General features: G+C 42.1%; 3 protein-coding genes across 3 annotated transcripts in view; 2 read left to right on the top strand and 1 right to left on the bottom strand.

Moving 5' to 3' along the window:
* Positions 1-6,482, bottom strand: part of LOC122624335 (inactive dipeptidyl peptidase 10) — a 45,007-nt gene extending 38,525 nt beyond the window's left edge. The window contains exons 1-2 of the mRNA XM_043803838.1: positions 6,300-6,482; positions 3,005-3,345 (exon numbers count right to left, since the gene is read on the bottom strand). Of these exons, the coding sequence (XP_043659773.1) occupies positions 3,005-3,076 (72 nt within the window). The 5' untranslated portion in view covers positions 3,077-3,345; positions 6,300-6,482. The remainder of the gene's footprint in view (positions 1-3,004; positions 3,346-6,299) is intronic.
* Positions 6,483-10,629: 4,147 nt separating this feature from the next.
* Positions 10,630-11,665, top strand: LOC122624336. Its single transcript, XM_043803839.1, has one exon. The coding sequence runs from the start codon at positions 10,642-10,644 to the stop codon at positions 11,632-11,634; it is 993 nt and encodes a 330-aa protein (XP_043659774.1). The 5' UTR covers positions 10,630-10,641; the 3' UTR covers positions 11,635-11,665.
* Positions 11,666-11,810: 145 nt separating this feature from the next.
* On the top strand, positions 11,811-12,423 carry LOC122624338. Its single transcript, XM_043803840.1, has one exon. It carries the CDS (start codon positions 11,884-11,886, stop codon positions 12,298-12,300), a length of 417 nt encoding a protein of 138 aa, XP_043659775.1. The 5' UTR covers positions 11,811-11,883; the 3' UTR covers positions 12,301-12,423.
* Positions 12,424-23,668: the final 11,245 nt, after the last annotated feature.

Raw genomic sequence — 23,668 nt, 5'->3', positions numbered from 1 at the left:
GGGCTGAGGCATTTCCCAAGCAGCCAACCAAGTCTGCAACGCTTTTCGGGCTTTCATGGACCGGAAATTGGCTCACTGAGAGACTTCGACCCGGATTCAGTCAACACTTTCGCTTTGATTGCTCGGCAACTCGGCGAAGAAGGCTACCGAAATACCATCACGCAATGCAATTGTGTCAACTCTGTGGCAAATCCGCCGCGCTGCGAAGAAATACAAAAAATACGAAAAAAAATGGTATCCTTTTGACTAGATTTAATTAAATCCGAACAGAGAAATAACGAATTTTCAGCATTTTTCGCCAGCGTTTAATTAGAAGCGCCATGCGAAGGGAGTGAAAAGGCATCGCGGCCACGTGGCGTATACGCAATGCGCCAAAAGGGAGAACAACAAACATGAGATAGAAAAGCGAAAGCTCGCTAAGAAATCGGTGTCATGTTAATGACCGATTAGCATGGCGTGTGTTTTCCCGGATGAGGTGACGAGGGTGATGGCTGTTGGTAGTTGGACATCGTGAACTGTGACCTGTCAGCCCCACTCGAAAGCAGCCGTCAAACGCACTTTCTTGCGCAGGTGAAAGGTGAAAGTTGCTGCAGAGTTTAATTGAAAACAAAAGGGGATAGCGGAAACTTGCGCTAAGGAAAAGAACCTCCCCTTAAGTTATAAGTCTTGTAAATAATTATTTATTTAAATTATAAAGTAAAGTATATAAAAACAAGAGACCACTTTTCCTGTTCAACGACTTTACCAGTATACATACATGCACTTAAGCTAGTTTTTCCACGTTTGTATAGATTTTGCCTAGACTTTGGTTTTTGGTTAATTACTTGTGCCACATTTCCTTCCGGTTTTTTGAGCTTTTGCCCTGGGAACTAACGAACTAAGCGGATTTGTCCACATAACAAATTAAAATGTGGCACGCAAATGGAATGCCAGGCGGTATTTTCATCCAGCGAGTGGGCGTTTCTGCATTTTCGCAGGCATCATCATACCGCAAAATGGATATTTGTGTCGCATTCCAAGAAAGTTCGTATATATCATGTAAGTTTTTCTTGTTTTTTTTTGGGAGGGGTTGTGAGGAGGCTAGGTACATATACACATATAATGGTTAAAGTAAATTGGATTTCGCTTTATGCAAATTTATGCGCACAGATTGAGTGACATTAATGGATGATGAAGTCGCCAGCCATGACTGAATCGCAATCGCACCGCGAAACGGGAGGCGAGTGCGGGATGGCCATTCTTTGTGGAAGGTGGCAGGTGGGTGGTGGCAGCTGGGAGGTGGCAGCTGGGAGGCGGCAGGTGGGTGGTGCCTTGAGGCCGAAACTTACTCCCTGTAGCCCTCCATCACCCCGCGGAGAATTGGAGGCCACGAACGTGCTTTCGCTATGACCACAAAACCTGAACCACTCAAAACCACCAGCCAAAATGGGGCTTCTGCACAATTGCGGAAGAGAAAAAATTATGCAAGTAGCACGACTATTAAATGCCGAGAGATTATAATTTTAGTTTGCCTGCAAAGCATTTCCAATGTTTATGAACGTGTACAGCAGTAACTAACTATAGCTATAAGGCTAATCACCTCAATTATAGGCGATAAGTATATATAATGATTTGAAGAGCAAATCTAGCAAAACACAAAATACTCTGATGATAAGAACTTAAAGATCTTTTCCTTATTAATGTCTTTATATACATTTTTTTTGCTAATATATGATTAAGAGAAATTCGGAGCTGTCCAAAATAAAAGTGGCCTTAAATAAATATATTCAACAAATTGCAATCAAAAGCCGGGGCAAGGGACAAAGTGAGGGGAAGGAGAGAGTTTCTGGCTTAATTAGGAATGAACAACACAAAATGAAAATGTGGGGGAGCCTGCTCATTAAGCTGTTGTTGCTTTATGGCCATTTAAAACATTTATGGCCAAGAGCGTTTGAATGACAGGTGCGATGGCAGCGGACAACCTTGCCCATTATATGCCCAACCACTCAGCCACCCAGCCACCCAACCACCCAACGATGCCCCCAAAAAAAAACCACCCACCGTTTTTAATTGTGTGTTTACAGGAGGAGTTTACGGGGCAAACGGGCGGAACAACAAGGACATTGTGATCCTGATTGCCACTTGGCAAATGGAATTCTCACAATTTAATTTTCAATGTGCACTGGCTTGTTTGCTTTGCTTTAATTTATTCATTTACTTATAGTTTTATTTTATTGCCTGTGTTGCTCTTTGTGACACATTTAATTAGTGCCGATCCCCTTTTTACTACGTTATTCGTTCTGATTTTGTATGGAATGCCATACTTTCGGAATTGTGCTAAAAAGTATTCAAAGAACTGGTAATATTTTGCGTAACTTGATTGCCTTTGGCTAGATTGAGAATTTCATGCCTGAAAGCTAATCGAATTGCTTTATTTTAATTTGTATTTTCATTTTCACTTTGTTTTCCTTTCGCATGCTTTTCTACTTTCATTTTTCCAAGACCTACGTCACGTCGCGGCTCGGCATAGAAAATTCAATTTGCGCTCATTACAAATGGCGACACACAGGTCAAGCCTGCCACGCCCCCTCACTGTGGGCGCGCCCACCATTTTCGACGTCCCAAGAAATGCCCATAAATGGTACAAAAAGCAAGGCGCTGTAAATTGGAACATAAAACATAGTAATAACAAAGTTAATACTGAAATTTACTAATATTTCTACCACAAAAAATATCTTCCAGAATAATATTAATACTCGAGAAATATATTTCTAGGAAGCTTTGCATTATGTATACTTTGAGCATCTTCAGGAATGCTAACTTAAGGAAGTCCAAAAGTTTATGGACTTCCCAGTAATATATTTCCAGAAAGGCTCAAAAGGGTATTAATGCCAAAGGACGAGGGTAATGGGTTTCAAATAAAGACCAAATCAAAGGCAATGAAAGGACTTCTTGGGTCGCAACTGGACGCGCACTTTCAGTACCCCACTTTCGGTGGGTGGTAAATAAAATGTAATATAATTACCTCCATTTGGGAGCCCTTCTTGCCCATGGAGCCACCGCCACCCGTGTGGCCGCCGCTCTGTGCGGCATTCATACTGGTTGCTCTTCTTGTATCTGTATCTGGATCTGGATGTGGATCTGTATCTGTATCTCGTTCTGTTTCTGTTTCTGCTGCGTTTCTGCTCCAACGTTTAGTATCTGCTCTGCGGTTTGGGCGGTTTGCTCTATTCGTGGGGGAAGTGTATCTGCGTTCGGCTGGCCGCCTTAATTATTATCGTCGGGCGATAAATCCTGAGGCCCGGCCTTCACTGCTCACGACTCTTCGAATTGAAATTTATGTGTAATTTGAGTTCGTTTTGCACTCTGTATTAAAGTTCGTTCGTTAGATTTATTGCATTATTCCGAGTATGGTTTATTCGATTTGGTTGCTTTTGCCGCCTTCTATCTGCTCGCTCTGCACTTTGGCACGCTCCAAATTACACTTTTTTTCTACTTACTTTTTTACACCGGGAGAAATGGGCACTGCATTTATTTACTTATATTTTACTATTAATTTTTGGGTATTTGGAAATCTCGAATTTCCCATAAGTGTGTTTTTATGAAACCCATAACCTATTAGTATCTAATCATTAGAATTCGTGAATCTTTCTTCCTGTGTAGCTGCAATTTGGGAAAGTTTCGCCGACAGCTCCTTCATGCTAATGATATACAACTAACTGGAGGATTGGGGAGAACCATGGGTCTTTCGTTTGCTGTTCGCTGCTTGCTTCTTGCTGTTTGCTGGATGCTGCGAATGAGATACAGATACTTGAGCACGTCGGCCGCCTTTAATACAATGTCTTTGCTGGGCGGACGGCTGGAAACAAAAACTCGAGCTGAAGTTGAAACTTAAATAAGCCAACAACCAAGCTGCAACAGCAACAACAACAATAGCCATGAGGGCCGTTGTGTGCGGTTAATGTAACTATATACGGGCACTTGACGTCCTTGCCAACATATCGCATGACTTGTCGCCCGGCGGATGAGATGAAATGGGATGGGATTGGATGGAATGGAAAGAAAAGGAATGGTATTGGATGAGATAGGATGGAGGATGCGACGAAGGGAAAGGGTGTCCTTTGAAACGCAACAAAAGTTGACCAGAATCTTCAATGTTTCAATCGAAAGAAGTAACGATAATTGTATCTTATCATTTAAGTATAAAAAAAAGCAAACAATCCTGTTGCTTGTATCCTAAATCCTATTATTTACATTTCCAAAAACTTGAAAAATTGAAGTTTAAATATATATGTTTAGTAATAATATACTGTAAATTTAATTAAATTTATTGTTAAATCCTTTTAGGTATTAAAGTACAGAGCTTATATTTTTGAAACAGCCTACAGTGTTGACCTACTAAATGAAAATGAATAACAGCATTTGCCAGATGCAAAACATTGCCAACTGGTAGCGAAAAGATTTGTGTAAACTTTGGAAAACCCGGAAAAAGCCGCAGCTCAGTGTCATTGTGTTTATTATGGAAAGTTAGTGCGAGTTTTGCCTGGTTAGGCGTGGAAAGTTTCGCAGATAATTCAATAAGAGATTCGCATGCATTTGCTTTAATTTGATTTCGTTTTCAAAACTTTCCAGGACCACGCACTTTTTTCTATATACATTTTTCGAAGTTTCCCATTTGTGTGCTAATGCCGCAAGATGACAGGAAATTTTAATAAACTTCGCCATGTGTGTCGTGTGGCATAGAAATGTGTGTGTGTTCAAAAGAAACTTTCGGATGAAAGGAAAAAATGGTATGGAATGGCATGGAATGGTGAGACCACACCACACAGAGACCGGGCGAAAAGTGAAAGATGATGAAGGCAATTTATTCGAACCCTTAAGCCTTTGATGGGTTTGGGGCAAAATGGCAGGAATGGCAGCGGGAAAGTAGGCGGGAAAATAGGAAAATGGGGGTTGGAAAGTGGAGGTCGGGCAGCGTAGACAATGCTCACATATGTAAGCCAGCCAAAGGCCTAATTGCTGTTGTTTGTCTGAGCCCGGGCATCTTTTTCTTGGCCTATTAATTTGCCTAAAAGTGGCGGCGCTTTGGTCCACAGGGATCAAATTAGAGATGGAACGAAACGCTTTATTTTTATGCATTTGCTACGTGATTTAATTAGTTGACGCTGTTTGTCAAATTATCCGACGCCCGACTTTTTGGCTAATTACCAGGGCATTATTAACATATTGCCCAATGCCCAATGCCAAGGGGCAAATGAACAAGGGCGCCAGGACGATAACGAAAATAACGATAAACGTCAAAGATAAGCAGCATTGAGCATTGAGCATTGTGGCTCTATCCGGCTTCTATTTGCCATGCAAATATTGGCCAAAGACAAAGTAACCGATTCCAAAGCCAGACAGTGGCAATTCCCAAATAAATAAGGTAAGGCCCGGGCATCAGGAGTCAGCATCGTTCATCGTTTGGCAAGGCAAGGTACAGAGTACCAAGTAAAAAGGACAAAGGACTTGCGACCAAGGGAGGCACACAAAAGGACCAAAGACGGCGGCATTTTACGGGCTCTTGGGGCAATCAGCACGCAGCCAAACGAGACAGAAATCAAAGATTTGCCAATCGGAATTCCTCAGCAATTTGTGCCGTCGACTCCTTTTATTTTAGCAATCTGTGCCAGGATGGCAACAGGCTAAGTCCCACAAACAAGCGGCAAAAGCAACCACGCGGCGTATACTTGATTTACTGGCCTGCAATCCCCCTTGCAGCGCTCTTAGTGCTTATACGTTTTCTTTTTGTTTGTGATTACAGACGATTCTTTTATTTATTCAATTCCAAATAAAGTTGTACGTTTGCCTTAAAAGTTGCATCAAAAATTGATTCCCACAAGCCTACTAAGATTAAACATTGCTAAGCATTACTAGTTCACAAAAATTGTAATTAATAATTCTACAGTATTATTAATCTTAAATTAAGTTGAATTTTTGTAAAGGAATATTTCTTGCTCAACTAACTATTTGTTCTTTATCCTCATTTGTTCTTTATCCAAGTCAATTATATGTATTTATCTTGAAATTTTCATTAAATGAACTATTTATCTCATTGGTAATTATAGATTGCAATCTTTTATAAAGTCTCATTGTTGAGTTGATTGTGCCAATGTTTGAAGCATTTGAATTCCCTAATTTCCTCTGAAATCCGATTTCACCGATTTCCTCCCCTTAATTCCTTTTTATGGCTTTTTTATACGTTCTTTATTGGATTACTTTACGGCTTTGGTTGGCCAATTGTCAATTAAGCAATTTGCGCATTTTTATTTCACACTCACAGAATTTCCGCTTTTACTGGCTTATAACACAGAAAAAAAATGCAAATGTTTAGACCACGTTTTAGTTTTCTTATTTTTCGGCATGGATTTATGCGGGAAATGTGAATAGGGTGCGCAGAGAGGGAGATTTCAAACGGGTAAACGACGATCGCCGACGAGATGCGCCAGGATTCAAAAAGGAGCAACGAGGACGAGCGACGCAACGCGATTTCCGCTCGCGCGTTTTCCGTGCGACTTCAGCGATGCGACTTTAGCAGCTGGCGTTTTGGGCAGAACTGAGCGAAGACGCTGCGGAAAATCGGAAAATCGGAAAATCGCACACGCACAGTTGTCGCCAGTTTCCATTCGACATTTTCCGTATTATCGCAGCAGCCGCGCGCGCTGGCGAGCTTTCAAAACATCCGCATGAAAGCTGCCGCCTGTTTGTGGCACCCAAGCTTTTCCACAATCACGTGAAAAACTGTTTTGAGGGCTGTGTCAGGAAAAACGCGGAAGGCGGCGAGCAAAACAAAATTGCCAAAAGCAAAATAAAACCGCAATTAAAGCCAAGCGACTGGCTTATTAAAAACACATTAGCAGCATCGCCTTTAAGTATTTTGAAAAACAATTGCGATATAAATATTTTCTCTGTTGCCACGCATCTCAAATTTTTAGTTCTATGAACCTCTTTAACTTACTTTTATTTACTTCATACGAATTATACTCCTTTTTAGTTGGCAATTTTCTAAGCTCTAAGCAAACCATAAACTTTCTTTTAGAGTATAATGACAGAACGTGCCTAATGAGCTGGCTTTTCAGGTCGTTGCTTTTTAAAGTTTCTGCCATCGTGCATTTCTTTTTAAAGTTGCAAGCGAGTCAGCAAAGGGTACAAAATAACGCAGACGATGGAAAAAGGCGTTTCAAAAACTTCGCAAAGTATAAAAAGTTGTAAACATGACTTGGTATTCGCAGCAGACCTCTTGCTCAGATTCAGATTATGTAGGTTATTTGTGCAAAGTCCTAATTATGGGTGCCTACATATAGTAAATATGTATTTATATACTAAACTATTATTTTGTACTGATAGTTTTCCGAAAATATGTAAAACTGCTTCCCATTCAGATTAACTTTTTAATTAAAGAGCGAATGCAATTAGAGTTGCAACAAAGTGATTACGCACTCATTGAGAGCAAATGTAATTAATTACACCTCTTAGCTGTCGCTTATCCTCGGGGTATTTTCAAGTCGATTACCGCCCATTGCCCCATCGCATACGTGTCCTTATTTCACTGTTTTTTTTATTTTTGGCGGCCGTGTCAGAGGAATGAATAATGTGCACCTGGTCCTGGCAAAAAAAAGGGGGATGTGCAGGAAAGACCCCTGGAGAAACAAGGGTTAACCAAGGCAGTTGATCAACCGTCGTCGTTTGTTTGTTTGCCTTGAGTTCGCGTCCATTTAGCATATTTCACGTGCCTTCGTCCTGCGCACCGTGCCTGCCAAGCCATGAGAAATCCTTTATGGCAAGTGAATGGAATAAGCAAGCAGCTGAATAAAAGTCATTGCCCAAGCCAACACACAGAACAAAAAACAGAAAAAATAAAAAAAATGCGAAGTGCCTGGCCAAGTTTTTCCCTTTGCAGCTAATGTCTAATAAGCAATTTTCCCTCTTTGTTTTTTCTGTCAATTGAAGGTCCTTTTACAAATGATGCTGGCGCACATTTTTGGCAAACGTTACTCGGAGAAAGCCCCACATGAAAAGTGAAAACTCAGCAACAGGCCAGCGGGCAAAAGTCAGTGCATAAAGTCTGCGGGGGTCATAAATTTTGTTTCGCCAACAGCTTTTCAATGCCATTTTCCGAATGCAGTGGAAAAACCGCACACAACACGGTGCAACGCTGCGTATGCTTAACCCTCCATGGAGAAATGATTTATGCGCTGCACGAGGAAAAGCGCGGAAAAACTGGGAAACGCTAGAAATGGTGATAAAAGCATAAGAGAGAAAGTGGAATGTGAAAAATGGCAGGAGCGGGAAACTTTGTGTTTTTTAAATATTTCGAGCTTTTCTCGAGGAACTCAAGCTCCTCAAAGCTGTTGCGGTTTCTAGGTTTGTGTATGCTTTTTGAACAGGACCTCTGAATGGCTTTTAGGCTTGTAAGTTATGCCACTTTTTTAAGCTTAAAGCTTGAACGCAAGGATAACAGCTTTTAAGTTGCAAGCGCAGCTTGCAAGCGCAGCTTAATGCAGCGAAATTGTTGTTCGCTAATTTAGCTTAGTTATTCGAATTATCCTTTAAATGGGTTTAATTAAAAGGTTTCGGAGCACAGAAAATAATACTGCAAATAACATATTTATTCAAACCAAAAACTATCTGTTAAATAAGTGGCAAATATGTTTCCACAATATTTTTGTAATAATTTTGAATTGTAAGGCGTCATTTGGCAATGCCAAAAAGTTAAACAACTGAAACCTGCTAGCTCGGAATAATAATTGTTATTTTTATTAGTTTTTGTTACTAGCTTACCAAGTGAAGCAAATGATGTTCCATTACAAAGGGGCAAGCCCTGAAACACATAATTAGTAATAGCTCACTTCGTTCTCCCCTCGTTGCTCTGCTAATTGCCACTGCGAATGCGAATAGAAGGGCTTGCCACTTTAAATTAAAGTTGAAATGTCACTGAACTAAAAAGCTCCCTCCGGCCAACTTCTCCCCCCAGATGTGCGTTGTATATCCTGCGGAAAAGAAATCAACTCCCCAACGACGACTGCCATCAACTGCAGCAGTTTAATTGCAATTTGCAGTTGCCCGTTTGCCGTTTGCAGTTTGCAGTTAGCAGTTTGCAGGGAAGTCGCCTGGTCGGGCAATTACAAAACGCTGGAATTAAATCAAATCTCTAAGAGGACGCAGGGCTGACGACTGTGGGGCAAACCAGGTAAGGCACACCTGTGCACCTAGAGAAATGCTATGCCCAAAACAGCCTAAAACAAATGGAAGTAACCAAAAATAAGTAGTTTGAGCAAAGATCATGGGCCTCAAAGATAGAGGTGTAGTTGAATCCTTTTATAAAATACAGAAATGTGAAAAATCAAACAAAAATCAATTTGTATTAAACGTAATTGTGGTTTCTACAAACAGAACAGCGTTTTTTCCAGCGGTGCATGCATGTTTTCCCATTTTCCTCGGGCATAGGGACATTTTCAGGGGCCAGCTTGTTGCAGCCGCGGCGGGAAAGCGACACTGAAAATGCATTTTCCATGAGCGCGACTCATCATGCGCCGCCCATCGCTCTCCGATGATGCATATAAGCCGTAACTATCCCCACTCCCACCTGCACCACCTGCACCACCTGCACCACCGTGCATCACCTGCACCACCTGCACCATCATCGTCTTCATCATCGGACTTGTCTGTGGCACTTGTGCTGCGTTTCTATTTCTATTTCCATCCTCACCGGCATCGTTTCCATCCTTTAGCAACTTCCGCAAGGGTGGCGCTCAGCAGGCTGTTATTATGCACTGCGAAAAATTGCACAGTGCTTCGCATAGAACACTTATAGAACTGAGAAAATATGTAGTACCTTTGGCACGATGTGAGCAACTTCTATAAGGAAGCACTCTAGAATACATTTGCAATTGTATTTATTTCCTCATTTCTTGCAGTGCGTGGCCGGGTGTTGGGGATTTTCCGGGGGATGGTTAGTGACTTCCCTTCCGCTTGCGTAGGTGTTTCGCTCGTGGCCATCTTTTGGCCTCAGCTTACCATTTTTCTTCATCTTTTGTGAGCGCTGATGAATTCGTTAGACGCCACCCGCTTCATCCCACAACCCACCACCACCCAGCACCACCCACCACCTCCCAGAACCACCCACATTTCGCAACCCCCAATGCCAAGCCGCCCATGGTCGCACCTTTGGGGCAATCGTGCGCAGGTTGTAAACAACAGGCGGGGCAAAAGAATGGAAACAAAACCGCAATAAGTGAACATTTCAGTGCCGCATCCTTGACGTCAGTGGCAGCAGGAAACTGCGGGAAACTGAGGGAAACTGAGGGTAACGGCGGGAAACGGCGGGAAACGGTGGGAAACTGCGGGAAAATCAGGGAAAAGCTGGAGAAAGGCATCAGGAGATGAAGCCGCCAGAAGCAGCAGGAATGCAAACTGATGACATACCGGAAGGAAAGCCACAGGAATCCATTGGTTTTGTAAGACTTCCATTCCGCAGGTGGAGCAAAAATGGTTATGAAAATCAAAAGCAAACAATTAAAATTCAAAGCAACATCGTTTGATGATGTTTAAATGCTACACAGAGCCACAAATGTCAGCAATTGCGACGCCTTAAAAGTCTCAGAGTTCAGGGAATTCATAAAAATGTCCTGGCTAACGAAAATAATCATTATAGTTAACCTTTTGGTACACATTCAATTGGCTGAGCTGATAAGGTATCTGGATGAAGGTGACACATTTGATGGCTTTAGCTCCATATTCCAACAGCCGAAGAAGCAACGCAGCTGGGACCTGGAGGAGGATCACGATCCAGATCGGGATCAATGGAAGGGCAATGCCTACGTGGACTCGCAGTCGGGCATCTGTCCCGCCGAGAATCCGCAGGATGTGCGATATGAGAAGAAGAATCGCTGCAAGGCGGCCAAGAAAATCGTGAAGGACGAGGACGATGACGAGGATGCCGATCCCGCGGCCAATAGTGACACTGACGATGATAGCAAATGCAATGATGGTGATGAGGAGGAGGGCGATGATGAGGCCGATGAAGAGGAGGCCGAGGAAATGGGTTTCGAGGATGAGGCCTTCGTGGCCAGGATCAACTGCTTACTGGGCTCGCTGCATAAGCACACCAAAGCCATGACCGACAACCTCAAGGTCCTGCAATCCCGCTTGACCAAGAAAAAGGACACCTCATGCAGAGGCAACAGCAACAGCCATGGCACTACGCCCACGGAACATCCCAGTGTGAAATGGTCCAAGAAGCCGGATTTCTATGGACGCAGCGAGCCGTGTGGCGACGAGCGATGTTACACCGAGGAGAGTGCGGCGAACAAGGATGTGCCGCCAGAGGCTCTGACTGAGGATCGTCGCCTGGTGGTGCCACCTCTGCTGCAACTCTTCCATGGTCCTGTCCAGCTGCAGGCCACGCTGAACAGCGGCCAGGACATCACGGGCTCAAGGTCGCGATATTGGATGCCCTCGCCGGAATCCCCCAACGAATTCCAGCCACCGCAAGTGCAACCGGAGGAAAAGACTCAGGTGCGATACGAGGAGTACGAGGCCAGATTGCGCCGCCTCATGGACAATCGGGATGAGATCGAGCGCAATGTGATGAAGATGATGAGTCCAGCGAAGTAGAATAAATGTGAATAAATGTTACTGTTTAAGGAGCAGCGGCAATAAAGGTTTTCCATTGAATATAACTAGTTACTTCTTGGGGCTTTCTTAGGAAGTAAAGTACCGGAACTTGCCACAAGTAATGCTTATATTCCGTATTTCAAAAGTTGATAAATGTGTAATCGCAGTACGCCAGCCCTTCTACTGTCACCTGTCTCAGGCGATTTGCCTCATTCCGACTACAGTCAGCACTCCGACAACTTATCGAACATGTCTTCCATGGCTCTGCTGGCGATGATCTACATTTCCCTGGCGATTCTCGGCTACTGGCAGGTGGAGGGAAGGCGGGCGAAGAAGCCGACCTACTACGACTACGACGATGAGTCGGACTTGTTCGAGAAGATGGCCGACCAGGACTATCACCTACAGTCGAGCTCACACAGCGGCGACGCTGAGGACCCCATGGACGAGGTGCTGGACACCAGTGACTTGGACCTGAACCTCGACTACCGCATGGGCAAGAACAAGGAGCGTTGGCAGCGCAAGTCGCACCGCCAGTTTCCCGATTCCTGGGCCAAGTTGGTCCAGGAGGGCGAGGAGGAAGTGCAGCTGGAGCAAAGGGAGCGAGGCGGCCACTTCGATGCCGACTACCAGATGATCGACGAGGAGGACGAGCAGCAGCACTGAGCTACACACCACAGAGACACCACTCGCATTCCAATTTTGTCCATTCCAAGAACCAACTGCCTGTTTGCTATTTCCTTGAATTCCTTGAACTTGAGTTGGAAACAATCCTTGCATAAATATAACAATTGGTTGGCATATTACAAATTTAATAAGCTTCTACCATTTCCTTCATCTACCATTTCATTTGCTTTTATAGCAATTGCTTTTACAATTTTAAGTGATTTTGCAAATACCATTTTTGAAAATTCGTTTAAAATAAAGCTCAAATGTGGGACCATATACTCGTACGCATATGGCAGCATTAAATTTGTTGCTCAACTTTCTGCCACATCATCGATTCGAATCAACTTTGACTGATTTTCCTGTTGAGTCAGCTGGAAGTTTTCCCTGCTCCAGCCCCGATTTCCCTTGATTTTCCCTGCACGCTCCTTTGTGTCGACGGGATGTGTCGAATGGAGAACTGGGGAACTCGTAGCTGGGGCAACTTTGGCGAAGGTGTCAGAGGCAGTCAATCATTCAGTGCACCCGGCTGCAGTCCACCCACCGATTCCTGAATTCTGAGCTCTGTCAAATTAGTGCAGCCTATTTCAGTTGTCATAGCTGCCAGCCACGCCCCCTCCCCCCATTTTCCTGCCTTCGTCTCCGAAATCACAAGAGGATGTGGGAAAAGCTGGAAAATTGTTTCAGCTTGTGTGTGGGTTTTCGTGCAAGAGGAAATCAAAATAAACTCAATCGGCGTTTTAAATATCCTTCGATTCGGTTTCAAATGGATTGTCAAATCATTTCTATGATTTATTTATTAAAAGGGAATTATATAAAAAAAGGTTTATTATTTCTGGATTAAAAAGAAACCCATCTATCGCTGATAACACGTTATTATCAGAGAATTTCCTAAACTTTCACCAAACTTGTCTCCGTGTGCGTGTGCGTGTGGGTGTGTGTGTGGGTGTGTGTGTGCTTGCTTTACAAGTGTGTGCGTGGGCGGGCGTGTGTGTGTGTGTGTGTGTGTGAGCTTGTGGGTTTTCTTATTTGCCAACCGCTTGTCGCTCGACTTGCCCCAAAATGGCTCAAAGCAATTTTCAAATTGTTTTCACAATCACAACGAAATCGATTTGCAAATATACACAACACACAGCCCTCTTGGAAGCCCACAACAAGTGCCACGCCCCCCACTTGGGCTCGCACACAGGATGTGTGTGTGTCCTGCATTTGATGTCCTTTTTCTAGGCACAAGGCACAATTATGTTCGCATCGCAGTGGAAATGCCCACGCGTTGATGGCCTTGGCCAAGGATACGCAAGATTTGCTCCTCGCATTTCCGGCGATTTATTTCCGCTGATGAAGTGCGATTTGAAAAGCGATTTACACAAACAAATCTCTCCTTTGTCCGCCAACAGCAGGCAACTGATTGCTTTTATGGCCATGTCAATTGTTTTGTCGCCTTATTCGCTGCTTATTTTTATGTTCGCCCTTTCCTTTTTCGGCGGGGGTTTATTTCGGATTCACTGGGGCATGGGTATAATAACTTATCGAGGGCTCAACGCTTGGCTGGCTAAGCATCTACAACTTTCCTGTCGGTTTTTATTAAATTTTTGCGCCCGCGACGTTTAATAAACGAGAAATAGCTGGCATAGCACAGCGCCACATGGCGTATACTTGATGTGTCAAGCGCGGGCAGAGAGCGGGAAAAGCGAGAAGAACCGCAGCTTAAATGCCAGTTTAAGAAAGGAGGAAGGAGGAAGGATGGAGGAGGAAGGAGGAAGGACGCGCAGGACGAAAGGCCGCTATGTGGGATATGTCGGCCCAAACTGAATTATGAATGAACGAAAGGTGGAAAAATGCGCCAGCTGCAACTGGGAAACTGAGAGAAAATTGGAATATGTTCACTAATTACCAAGAGAACTCGTGGTAAGCCAAACAAACAAACCGATAAGAGTATGGTATGGAGAGTACTAGGAATCTTAATATTAATTATTTATTATTTTGCTTAGTAGCTTAAATTAGTTAACATAATAGGGATTACATGTCATTAGTGCGCTCTGTCACAGTGCAGCTGCACATCCTCGCCTGCCTTGCACTTTGCACTTGTCTCTGGTCCGCAAGGTCAGCGAAAAGGGGTGGCAGGTGGCAGGTGGTAGATGGGCGGTACATGGGTGTTTCTAGTGGGGTGGTGGGTTTGGTGGTGCGGTGGCTCTCGTTTGCTGCCGCTCTGAACTTGAACTTTGTCAGACCGAAAACAGATGCTCGCTGTCTGCTAAGTCGGCTTTAATTATGGCAGACAACACCACTTTGCACGTTATTCTTTGCTAGGATACCCAGAGGTGGGCAAACACGGAGGGGCTACCAGAAAAAAATACACAGGTCTTCAGTTACCGCCATGCAATTAGAGGCGAGGCTACAAATTCTTCACACGCGCCGCACATAAATTCGCTTGGCCAAGAAAGGGACACACACAGCAGCAGCAGCAGCAGCGAAAGAAACAGAAGTCGCCGAAAGAGACGGAGAGAAGAAGGCAGAAAGAGACGGGGCACGGACACGGTGTCCGTGGAATGGTGACAAGCATTCCCAGCATTCTGCCATATTTTCCGCTATTTATTTAAGGCCAAAACTTTTCCCCTCCTGAACAACAAGTGAAATATGATGCCCGCACTCGCGCCTTTTACCTTTCCGTTGTGCAAAAATGCGATATTTATATATATGGGCGGGCATAATCATATTCATGACAATATAATGGCATCGTTAGATAGGCACAGCGAAGTCGCTCGCCTGGAAGTCCTAGGCAACCGCAGAAGTCGCGTTCCCTCTTTTTTCTCCACTTTGCGCCAACGGCTGTCCATTAGCCAAGTCAGCGGGAGTCGCTCTATTAGGGAGGTGACCTCGGGGGGTTTCGGGGGGGTTGGAGGAAATTCATAAATTTCAGCGGGCCGTCAGGACACGTCCAGACTATAAAGGTTTCCGGTGCTTCCGCGGAGGTCTCTAAATAATTTTATTACCACCGCGCTGCTTACTTAATAATTGCAAACAATAATGACAGCTTGAAAGAATAGTCCTCATAATGAGCCATGTGCGAAAAAAAACTGGGGGAAATGTACTTGATAATTTGTTATAAACGGCATTTCTTCCCCTTACTTTTTTTCAATCTATTATTCACTAATTCATTAACTAATTCACTTATCATAACAAACAGTAATCTCACATCAGGAATAAAATGTAAAGCAATATTTATGAATATTAAAGTTCTGCAGCTTATTTATAAATTTACTTATAATAGGCTTAAGCTTTTCTTAATATTTACATTCTTATAATCTTACATTCTTCTTGTTTACCCAACACTGAAAATATTAATAAGTAATAATACTTACCGAATGCTGTTCGATTCATATTTTTTAGACATTATTTTTTTGGCATTTCGTGTGAGTATTTTTGGGTTTTAAATTTTGTTTTGTGGTGGACACATATACACATAAGTACATACATATATATATTTCAGGGATTCGTGTGAGTTTTGTGGGTGTGTGCGTGTGTTTTTGAGGGGGTGGCGGGGGGAGTAGAAGAGAAAAAGAAAACAATATATAAATACTTTCATATATATATATATATATAAATATAAATGTTTATCAAATGATTGCACATTTAACATGATGAGATTTATTTTTAATTTTTTTTTTTTTTATGGAAAATTTGGGAAGCATGAAAGTGGCTTTATGTTGTTGTTTGGGTGTGTGCGTGTGTAGTGTGTATGGGGCATGCAGGAAGCTAGAAAAAGACGGACGAAGGTCCGGAAAATACACTAGAACAACAAAAACAGCAAGGGGAAATTTCTAGGACTTACCTGGGTCAAAAGTCACCGGCAGGGAAAATCTAATAAAACGAACGAGCTTTTGGCAGGCAATCAGGGGTTGTATTTTGCCGCTGGCAGCTGTTAAACGCTGACATCTATTGATTTTGACAATAAAATATGCGTTTCCAAAGGGGAGAATGGCACCCCTTTTTCCCGATTTTTAGATCCAGATACAGAAGCAATCGAAAGCTACGGATACCCTTTCAATTGGAAAATCACGAGTAACTAATTTCTTATAGCGTAGCATATAACTGCATTTTAAACTTCTGCTGTCAGTCGAAATTCCCACTGGGAAAGGGTATCAAAAAAGGGGGACGAAGAACGTGAAACTTTACTCGACTGTTTGGCCCTTTGTTTCGGTTTCATTTTCATTTCCGTTTTCAGTCTCGGCCCGCCTGTTGCCAACCAAACCAAATGTCACGTTTCGTTTTAATTTCAATTTGCAATGCGAGCTGGGAGGGTACCACAAATCTGATTTTCAACTCAATCAAGCGTGTCAGGTCCCGACTAACAGTTACGGCCATGCCACGCCCCAATCGCCGCTCCTCCACCACGACGCTATAGCCACCGGAAAACCACAGTGGTGCGGCCAAAGTGCGAAACAATTTAGGAGCGATTATCTAGCTTTAAAAGCTTGCGAGATCTGGACGTTAATACGGACAGACAAACGGACGGACAAACAGAACTGGCTAGTAATCCTGACTATACTTGTAGTAAAGTGGTATTCGCTTTTATGACACGATTAATGGGTATAATGTTTATAAATTAAATTTAAAAAAAACTTATGTTTTTTACTTTGGTTGATTATTTCTTAACTGTGCCCCACTGTGGCCATGATTTAATGCATGGCCATCTGCTCATGTCCCTGACAATGGCTTTGGCCAATGCCTGTGGACACAACGTGCGGTGCATTTGATTCGATTAACGCCACCCAGTTACCCATTACCACCATGATCCCCGTCTTGAGCCCCATTGGCATGGGCCTATGTAGTAAGTGTACCAAATGTGCCAACAACGAACGGTGGCATCAGTGGCATCGGTGGCATCGGATGCATCCATCATCCTGCGAGCGGAGGATGGCAAACTTAATCATTCATGCAACACCGAAATGTTTTGTCGCTCTGGTCGCCGTGTGCATCTCGTATCTGATGGATGGATGGATGGACAGATACTCTTGACCAACTCGAATCACATTTGCCACCCCCCCAAAACCAGCCAGCCACCCACATTGCAAATCAATTTGGCAAATGGCACTGCACATTTAATGCATATACACTTATGCCAGCGCCAAAGTTGCGAGTCAGAAAATCATTGCGCTTCGATTAAAACTGTTTGCCCATCTTGTAAACATTTCTATAACACGCTTTTTGCGGCAAAATGCGATGTGGAAAATGCCGAAGTGGAAAATGTGGCTGCCACTCGATGCACAAGATTACAGATTTTCGATTTCCTTCGACGATAAAAAAAAAGAAAGAAAACACATGAGCGCACTGGCGAAATCGTTTTCCTTTTAATATTTTCCCATTTTCTTCGAATCACATAAAATGTCTGCTCTGTCGTCGTTGGACTCTGAAATGCTCTTAACCTAGTACAGAAAGTGTGGCATATACTCGTATAGTGCTGAGAACGCACTAAAATGCTTTTAATTATATACTTTTTTTTAAATATTACTTTCTCCAAAATAAAATTCTTTCATATAAATCAAAGTCTTTATTAACCAATCTAATAATGCCTAAATTCTTGAGTCCCTTATATGAGTAATAATCTTTTTCTTGTTATATAAAATAAATAAATAAGTTTAGATATTCAAACAGAGAGCATAGAAGCATTATAGAATTTTCACGATAGTTCTAAAAATTCTTTGGAAATTCCGAAGTATCTTGACAAAGTTAGTTCCCAACCAATGGAAGCCGCTTAGTGGAAAATGGCACAAAATGCAGCTGCATCGCCTTTTTTGTCATCCTTCGTCGCAATGGAAACGCCAACAGAAAACAGAAAAAACCTCCCACTTTTCTCGACACATGTTCTTTTTACGCTTTTATGGCACATAATCAAATGGTTGGATTTGGCTGTTTAATGAGCTTGTTCCACATCAGCTGGCCCACTACCACATATGCAGCTAAACAAATACATGTATGTCCGATATGAAAGACATAAAAGAATATCACATTACCAACGCACCGAATGGCGAACTAAAGTTGGGGTTGCTTTCAGTTGGGGTGCTAATCCCCTTTCGCTATGCAGTAAAATTTATGTGCGCATTTTATTGGTTCTAAAATACAAATTAGGGAAAATGTGGGGCAACTGGGCGATGGGCATGGGCATTTAAGATATGGACAGAGGAGTCGGAGTCCTGCCAAGAGCTTTATTTTTAATTTGATTGAATTCCGTTCTGTTGGGTTGCTAATTAAAAAAGGGAGCAGTAAAACCCGACACGAGCTGGCTCTCTGTGGAGAGGTCACTAAGCTATTTGCAAATACTCATAAAATATTTAAAATTTCCCTCTTCGTTGCTTTCTAAACTTAACTATCCATATCTTAGATGCAAAGTATTTTAATGAAACTTGGCTGGTTAACTATTTTATGCTACGATTTACAAGTTATTTCTTGAAGCTTGTATGGGTTTCAAACAATAAATCCATTTTCTACTACCACATTATTTTTAATTTACATACATAAATCTAGGTCCGAGCGGGGACTTTAGTTTTAATTTGATTGAATTTCGTTTTGTTGGGTTTTTAATTAAAAAAGGCAACCCAATAAAGCCCGACTTGCACTTACTTTCAGTTGTTTTGTGGCTTTCCCTCCGCAATTTATTTGCTCGCTCACTAACTTTCTGCAGTTGCGGGAAAGCTAAAATGGAAATTGTGTGCATTGTGTTGAGGGCGGAAAATGCGGAAAATGCGGCAAACAGGGAACAAGAGCCAGCCGCTTAATTAACATTGGGGCCAAGTTGGAATCGAGTTGGCCACATCAAAGTGGAAAAGTCTCATTATCAGTTGAGGCCCCTTGGACAAATTTTGTTGCCAAATTTGGCAACAGTGAAATGATGTTTTTTATTACTCCCAAAATGTATACATATATACTCGTAAACTGCAGTTTGCAATACAAATTTGCAGCTATGAAAGAACATTTCAAAAGCCACAGATTTTTATCGGAATTATTTCTAACTAGGATGCCTAACTAAATGACTCTAAATACATAAGCGATACCAATCGGAATTTACAAAATGCATCAAACATTAAATATTAAAATCAAATTAAAATCAGCTTTACTCATTGACACATTCAACTTAATTAGCGAAACGATTTTACCTTTGTCTCATTTGTGGTCACATCACTTTCCTCTACAATGTTGTGGATATTCAGAACCATTTTTCATTTGCACTAATTTCATTCGACATTTATTTTTTTTTACTTTTTGGATGTTGAAAATGGATGAGGAAGTAAAGCGTCGGCCAAGCTGGTCGAAAGGCAACTAACTGGGCAAAAACGCAGTTCATTCAAATAAATAGCAGTTATATATATCGAAGCACCTTCAAAATGTATACGTAAAGAAGGAGTTAAATGGGAAATACTTACGCTTTTGGGGGGAACTTAAACCTAGCCTAAAATGGCTATAGATAACCGATGTATTTTAGTTAGAGGAGAAAGTGAGAGAGAGCTTGCAACTACGTTTCAGCTAATGACAAAAATTGTGTGAGCAGAGGAAAGTTTTTTCTTATACATATATATATTTTATGTTTTGTTGTCTGTTGACACCCACTAAAGCCGTTCCAACTAGTTGAAGTATTCGAGAGGTAAAGTGTGAACAGAGCAAAAAATAGAGGAAAACGGAAACGGAAGCCAAGCCAAATATTTGTCTAGCTAAAATGCAAGAGGCAATGACAGTTATGCGCATCAGTTTGGTTTGCCTTCGTTCTTTTCTTTCTTTCTTTCATAAATAAAATATGAAAATACCCTTGTAGATTTTTGTAGATTTTGCAAAAGCCAAAGAAATATTTGAAATTAATGATTTTTATTACGATTGTACTCTAACTGCAGTAAATCTTGTTTTGTAACTTTTTAAAACGTTTAATAAGTCACTAAGTCCTTTACAAGTCATTTAATCGATTTATGTTGCTGTTTTTATAATTTACAATTATTTGAATTATACAAAAATATCGTATTACTACAGAAATATTTTCGCACTTGCTTTGAGTAGAAATTCTAACTTTTGCGTACAAATAAACTGGCAAAAATACTTTAAAGTTAAGCAAAATCCTGGAATCAAAGAATGAGTAATATGGCAAATATCTTTCTGCAAGGGTATTCGTATATCTAAGTTCTCTAGATTTTGGTAGTTGGCTTATTTATTATTTTTTCTGTTTTTTTGTTTTTTTTTTTGGTAGTGAACATCACGCACTTTGCTACTTAGTGAGGGGAAATAGTCAATGTTTTTGTATGTGGTTTCTCTGTTTGTTCGGATGAGGGGCAGTGGTAGGTGGTAGGTAGGGGTAGGTGGATGGTAGATGGTTGGTGTTCCACTGGTGATTCCCAATTCGTGCTACTACTCACCCCAATCCTGCCGAGCAGCAGGGCGTCCATTTCGCCACCGTTTTGGGCCACCGGAACTGTGGTTATCACCGATATGGTCGGCTCCTGCTGTCCACTCAAATCCACCGACATGTTTTCAATATATATATATATATATATAGATGTATATATCCCGATCGGTTTATGCCAGTCACAGTATGTGCGGTTGTTATTATTTTACGACTATTATTATTATTGTTATTATACACGGCGAGTGCTCAGTCGGATAACAGAAGCTGCAGCAAAATTCCACAAATGAAGCGAACTTTTAATTGATTTACTAATTGCCACTGACAGCTCGCTCAGTGGGGAAAAAGTGAAAGTGAAAGTGAATCAGAGCCCTAGTGGAATACTCGACTATTAATTGGCATTGGCGCGTGCCGATGGCCACCATAAGTTGGGCAAATCCGCAAAAGTTGCCCATAACAATTACGGAAAACTGACTCGGCCGCAAAAAAAGAAAATATGTTTTCATGGCCAACTTTTGTGTGGCAGCAAAATGGGGAAAACTCCAGCAGACCAAAGTTGGTGGACAAAGTTACTCTAGAAGAAATAGGTATCCCTTTCATGGATCTAAGCCTTTGGTTTATTCTCATGCACAAAACTTAAAAAAAAGTACAAAATAATTGCATATGAAACAATTTTCTCCATACAATCTGTTTGTTTATTGATGACATTTTAAAATGTAGCTAAATATTTCCCACTTCCCAGGCCAAACACACTTCATCAAACGAAGTGGAGATTTCGTGGAATCCAATAAAGTAATATCAAGAGCAATATGAAATACACTCCTTTGATCTGCAGTTGCGTAACCGAAGGCTTTAGGCCAACAATTTTCAAATTAACTGCGTAAACTCACATTAGGCTCTCGAATGGATATTTACCCGCAAAGTGAGTTCACAGGAAATTGCCCGGCCGCGAGGGGTTTTATAGATTTGCAGGGTAGCAGTGCAGCGTGCTGACAAATAACAATTCCAATAAGCCGCAATTCTAATTAAACATGACGAGCGATTCTCGAGGGACGGGGTCGTCGAATCAGCGAAGAGCAGCGAAGAGCAGCGACCCGGCACGTCTGTCAATAAAACCGGAGAAGACATATGACAACTGACAGCACCGTCCAAGAAAGTAGTGGCGATTGCAATATATATATTGTATATAGTAAAAGTAATAGCCATACATTTCTCCGGCAAAATGGAATTCAAGGGAATGTCCAATTAGTTTCACAATCTTTCAACTGCCGCTCCAAAGACTCGAAAAGACATTATTGCATTGAAAGCATTTGCATGACTGTGTATTTCGTGCATGGGTGTATACACCCATATACATACATATATATACAGGCCATATAGCCCAAGGCGGCTGCTGCTGACACGTTGAAAATTCCATTTTCAAAGCTGAAACGTCTGTTTGTCCCCAATGATTATGCCCACCTTTTCCACCTGCGCCACGCGTCGTATGCGCAATTTGTAAACGCTGAAAATTTGTATTAACGGCATTACACACGCTTTACGAGCAGCCAGGGAGATGGAATAAAAGCCAGAACGCGGCGACAGCTAGCAGGTAACCCACACGGCAACAAAAATCAAGTGTTTTTCATTACAAATAATCACATCCATAGCACGCAAAAAAACCTTCAAAACCCACTTTAAATGGGTTAAGAATTGTAGATGTTCCACACTTGAATGCTACAACGTTCAGCTATGCACTCCTAACTATGTGTATTCCCATTGATGTGGCACATTTTCGCGCAGTGCACCTAAGGTGACAACTAAACGGCTATGAAATTGTATTTGTTTTTTTACATTTACTCGGCGCCGGAAAGGAAAATGTGTCACCTCAACTTGAACAGGCCATCAAAAACAGCGGCAACGTTTTAGCAAGAAAGTGAGAAAATAAACCGCACTTTTTTTTGTTTTGCCGCAAAACTTTTCGATGGTTTTCTCAATGGAAAAATGATTGAGTACATGGAAAAGGAAAAGGTGTAAACTTGGCCCATAAAATGAATCGCGGTGCGGAAAGTTATGAAGTGGCACTCGCCAGCACACACTTCATCGAAAAGCAATTCGAGTTGACAATGCGAATGATGGCGGTCAAGTGGCTGGCGGCGGAAAAGCGTGAAAATTCTCACGGACCACGCCCACAAACGTAGTGACAGTGAAAATGAAAATGCGTGGCCCACACACTTGCTAATTTGGCTTTAATTTGCATTTTAATACGCAATATTCATAATGGGTCCAAGTCAAACAACGAGGCGCATGCGTGATGTGCGGGAAAATAAGGAAAAGTGAAAGGGGGACGCACTCGTATCATCAGCATTAATATGCAAATCAAAAAATGGGCCCAGCAACGCACTGCATACGTAATTATGCAACCGGAACGCGGAAAAACGGAAACAAGGACTCAGATTCAGATACAGATTCACACTCACACTCGCATTCACATTCGCATTCACATTCGCATTCGCATTTGGATTTGGACTCCGGCGAGGATTCAGCCAACTTAACCAGACGCAGTCAACGGAACTCACACGCGCACAGTGGGCTATACAATGGCTTATTATATATAAATAAATAATATAAATCTTTAACAACAAAATAATCGAAATACATTTATCATAAGCGGTAGAAATGATCATTTAACTTAACTTTTCAATGTAAATTTACTTTGATCTTAGGGAGTTTAACAAAATGTGTTCAGAATTGTTGATGTTATTCAAAAGCGCAACAAAAAGTGCCACAAAAGCGCTAGTTTCACTGCCACGCCCATTGCTGCAGCCTCTGCCACGCCCCCTTGCCCATGTGCTCATGCATTCCAAGCTCTTTTCCACGGGACAGCCAACAGGGTAGCAGCAAGTGGGCGGGCATGCACGGCTAATTGAATCAGAGCAGGTGTTGCTCCACTTAACCCGCCTTTTATTTGATTTCCCCTCGAATTTCCCTGCAGGATATTAAATT

Source organism: Drosophila teissieri, chromosome X (assembly GCF_016746235.2).
Source record: "Drosophila teissieri strain GT53w chromosome X, Prin_Dtei_1.1, whole genome shotgun sequence".
NCBI lineage: Eukaryota > Metazoa > Arthropoda > Insecta > Diptera > Drosophilidae > Drosophila > Drosophila teissieri.
The sequence above is the reverse complement of the archived record's forward strand: the minus strand, read 5'-3'. Positions and strand labels throughout refer to the sequence as shown.

Excerpts from the sequence above, each read along its gene's own strand:
- LOC122624336 (XM_043803839.1), top strand. The coding sequence starts at position 10,642 with ATGTCCTGGCTAACGAAAATAATCATTATAGTTAACCTTTTGGTACAC.
- LOC122624338 (XM_043803840.1), top strand. The coding sequence starts at position 11,884 with ATGTCTTCCATGGCTCTGCTGGCGATGATCTACATTTCCCTGGCGATT.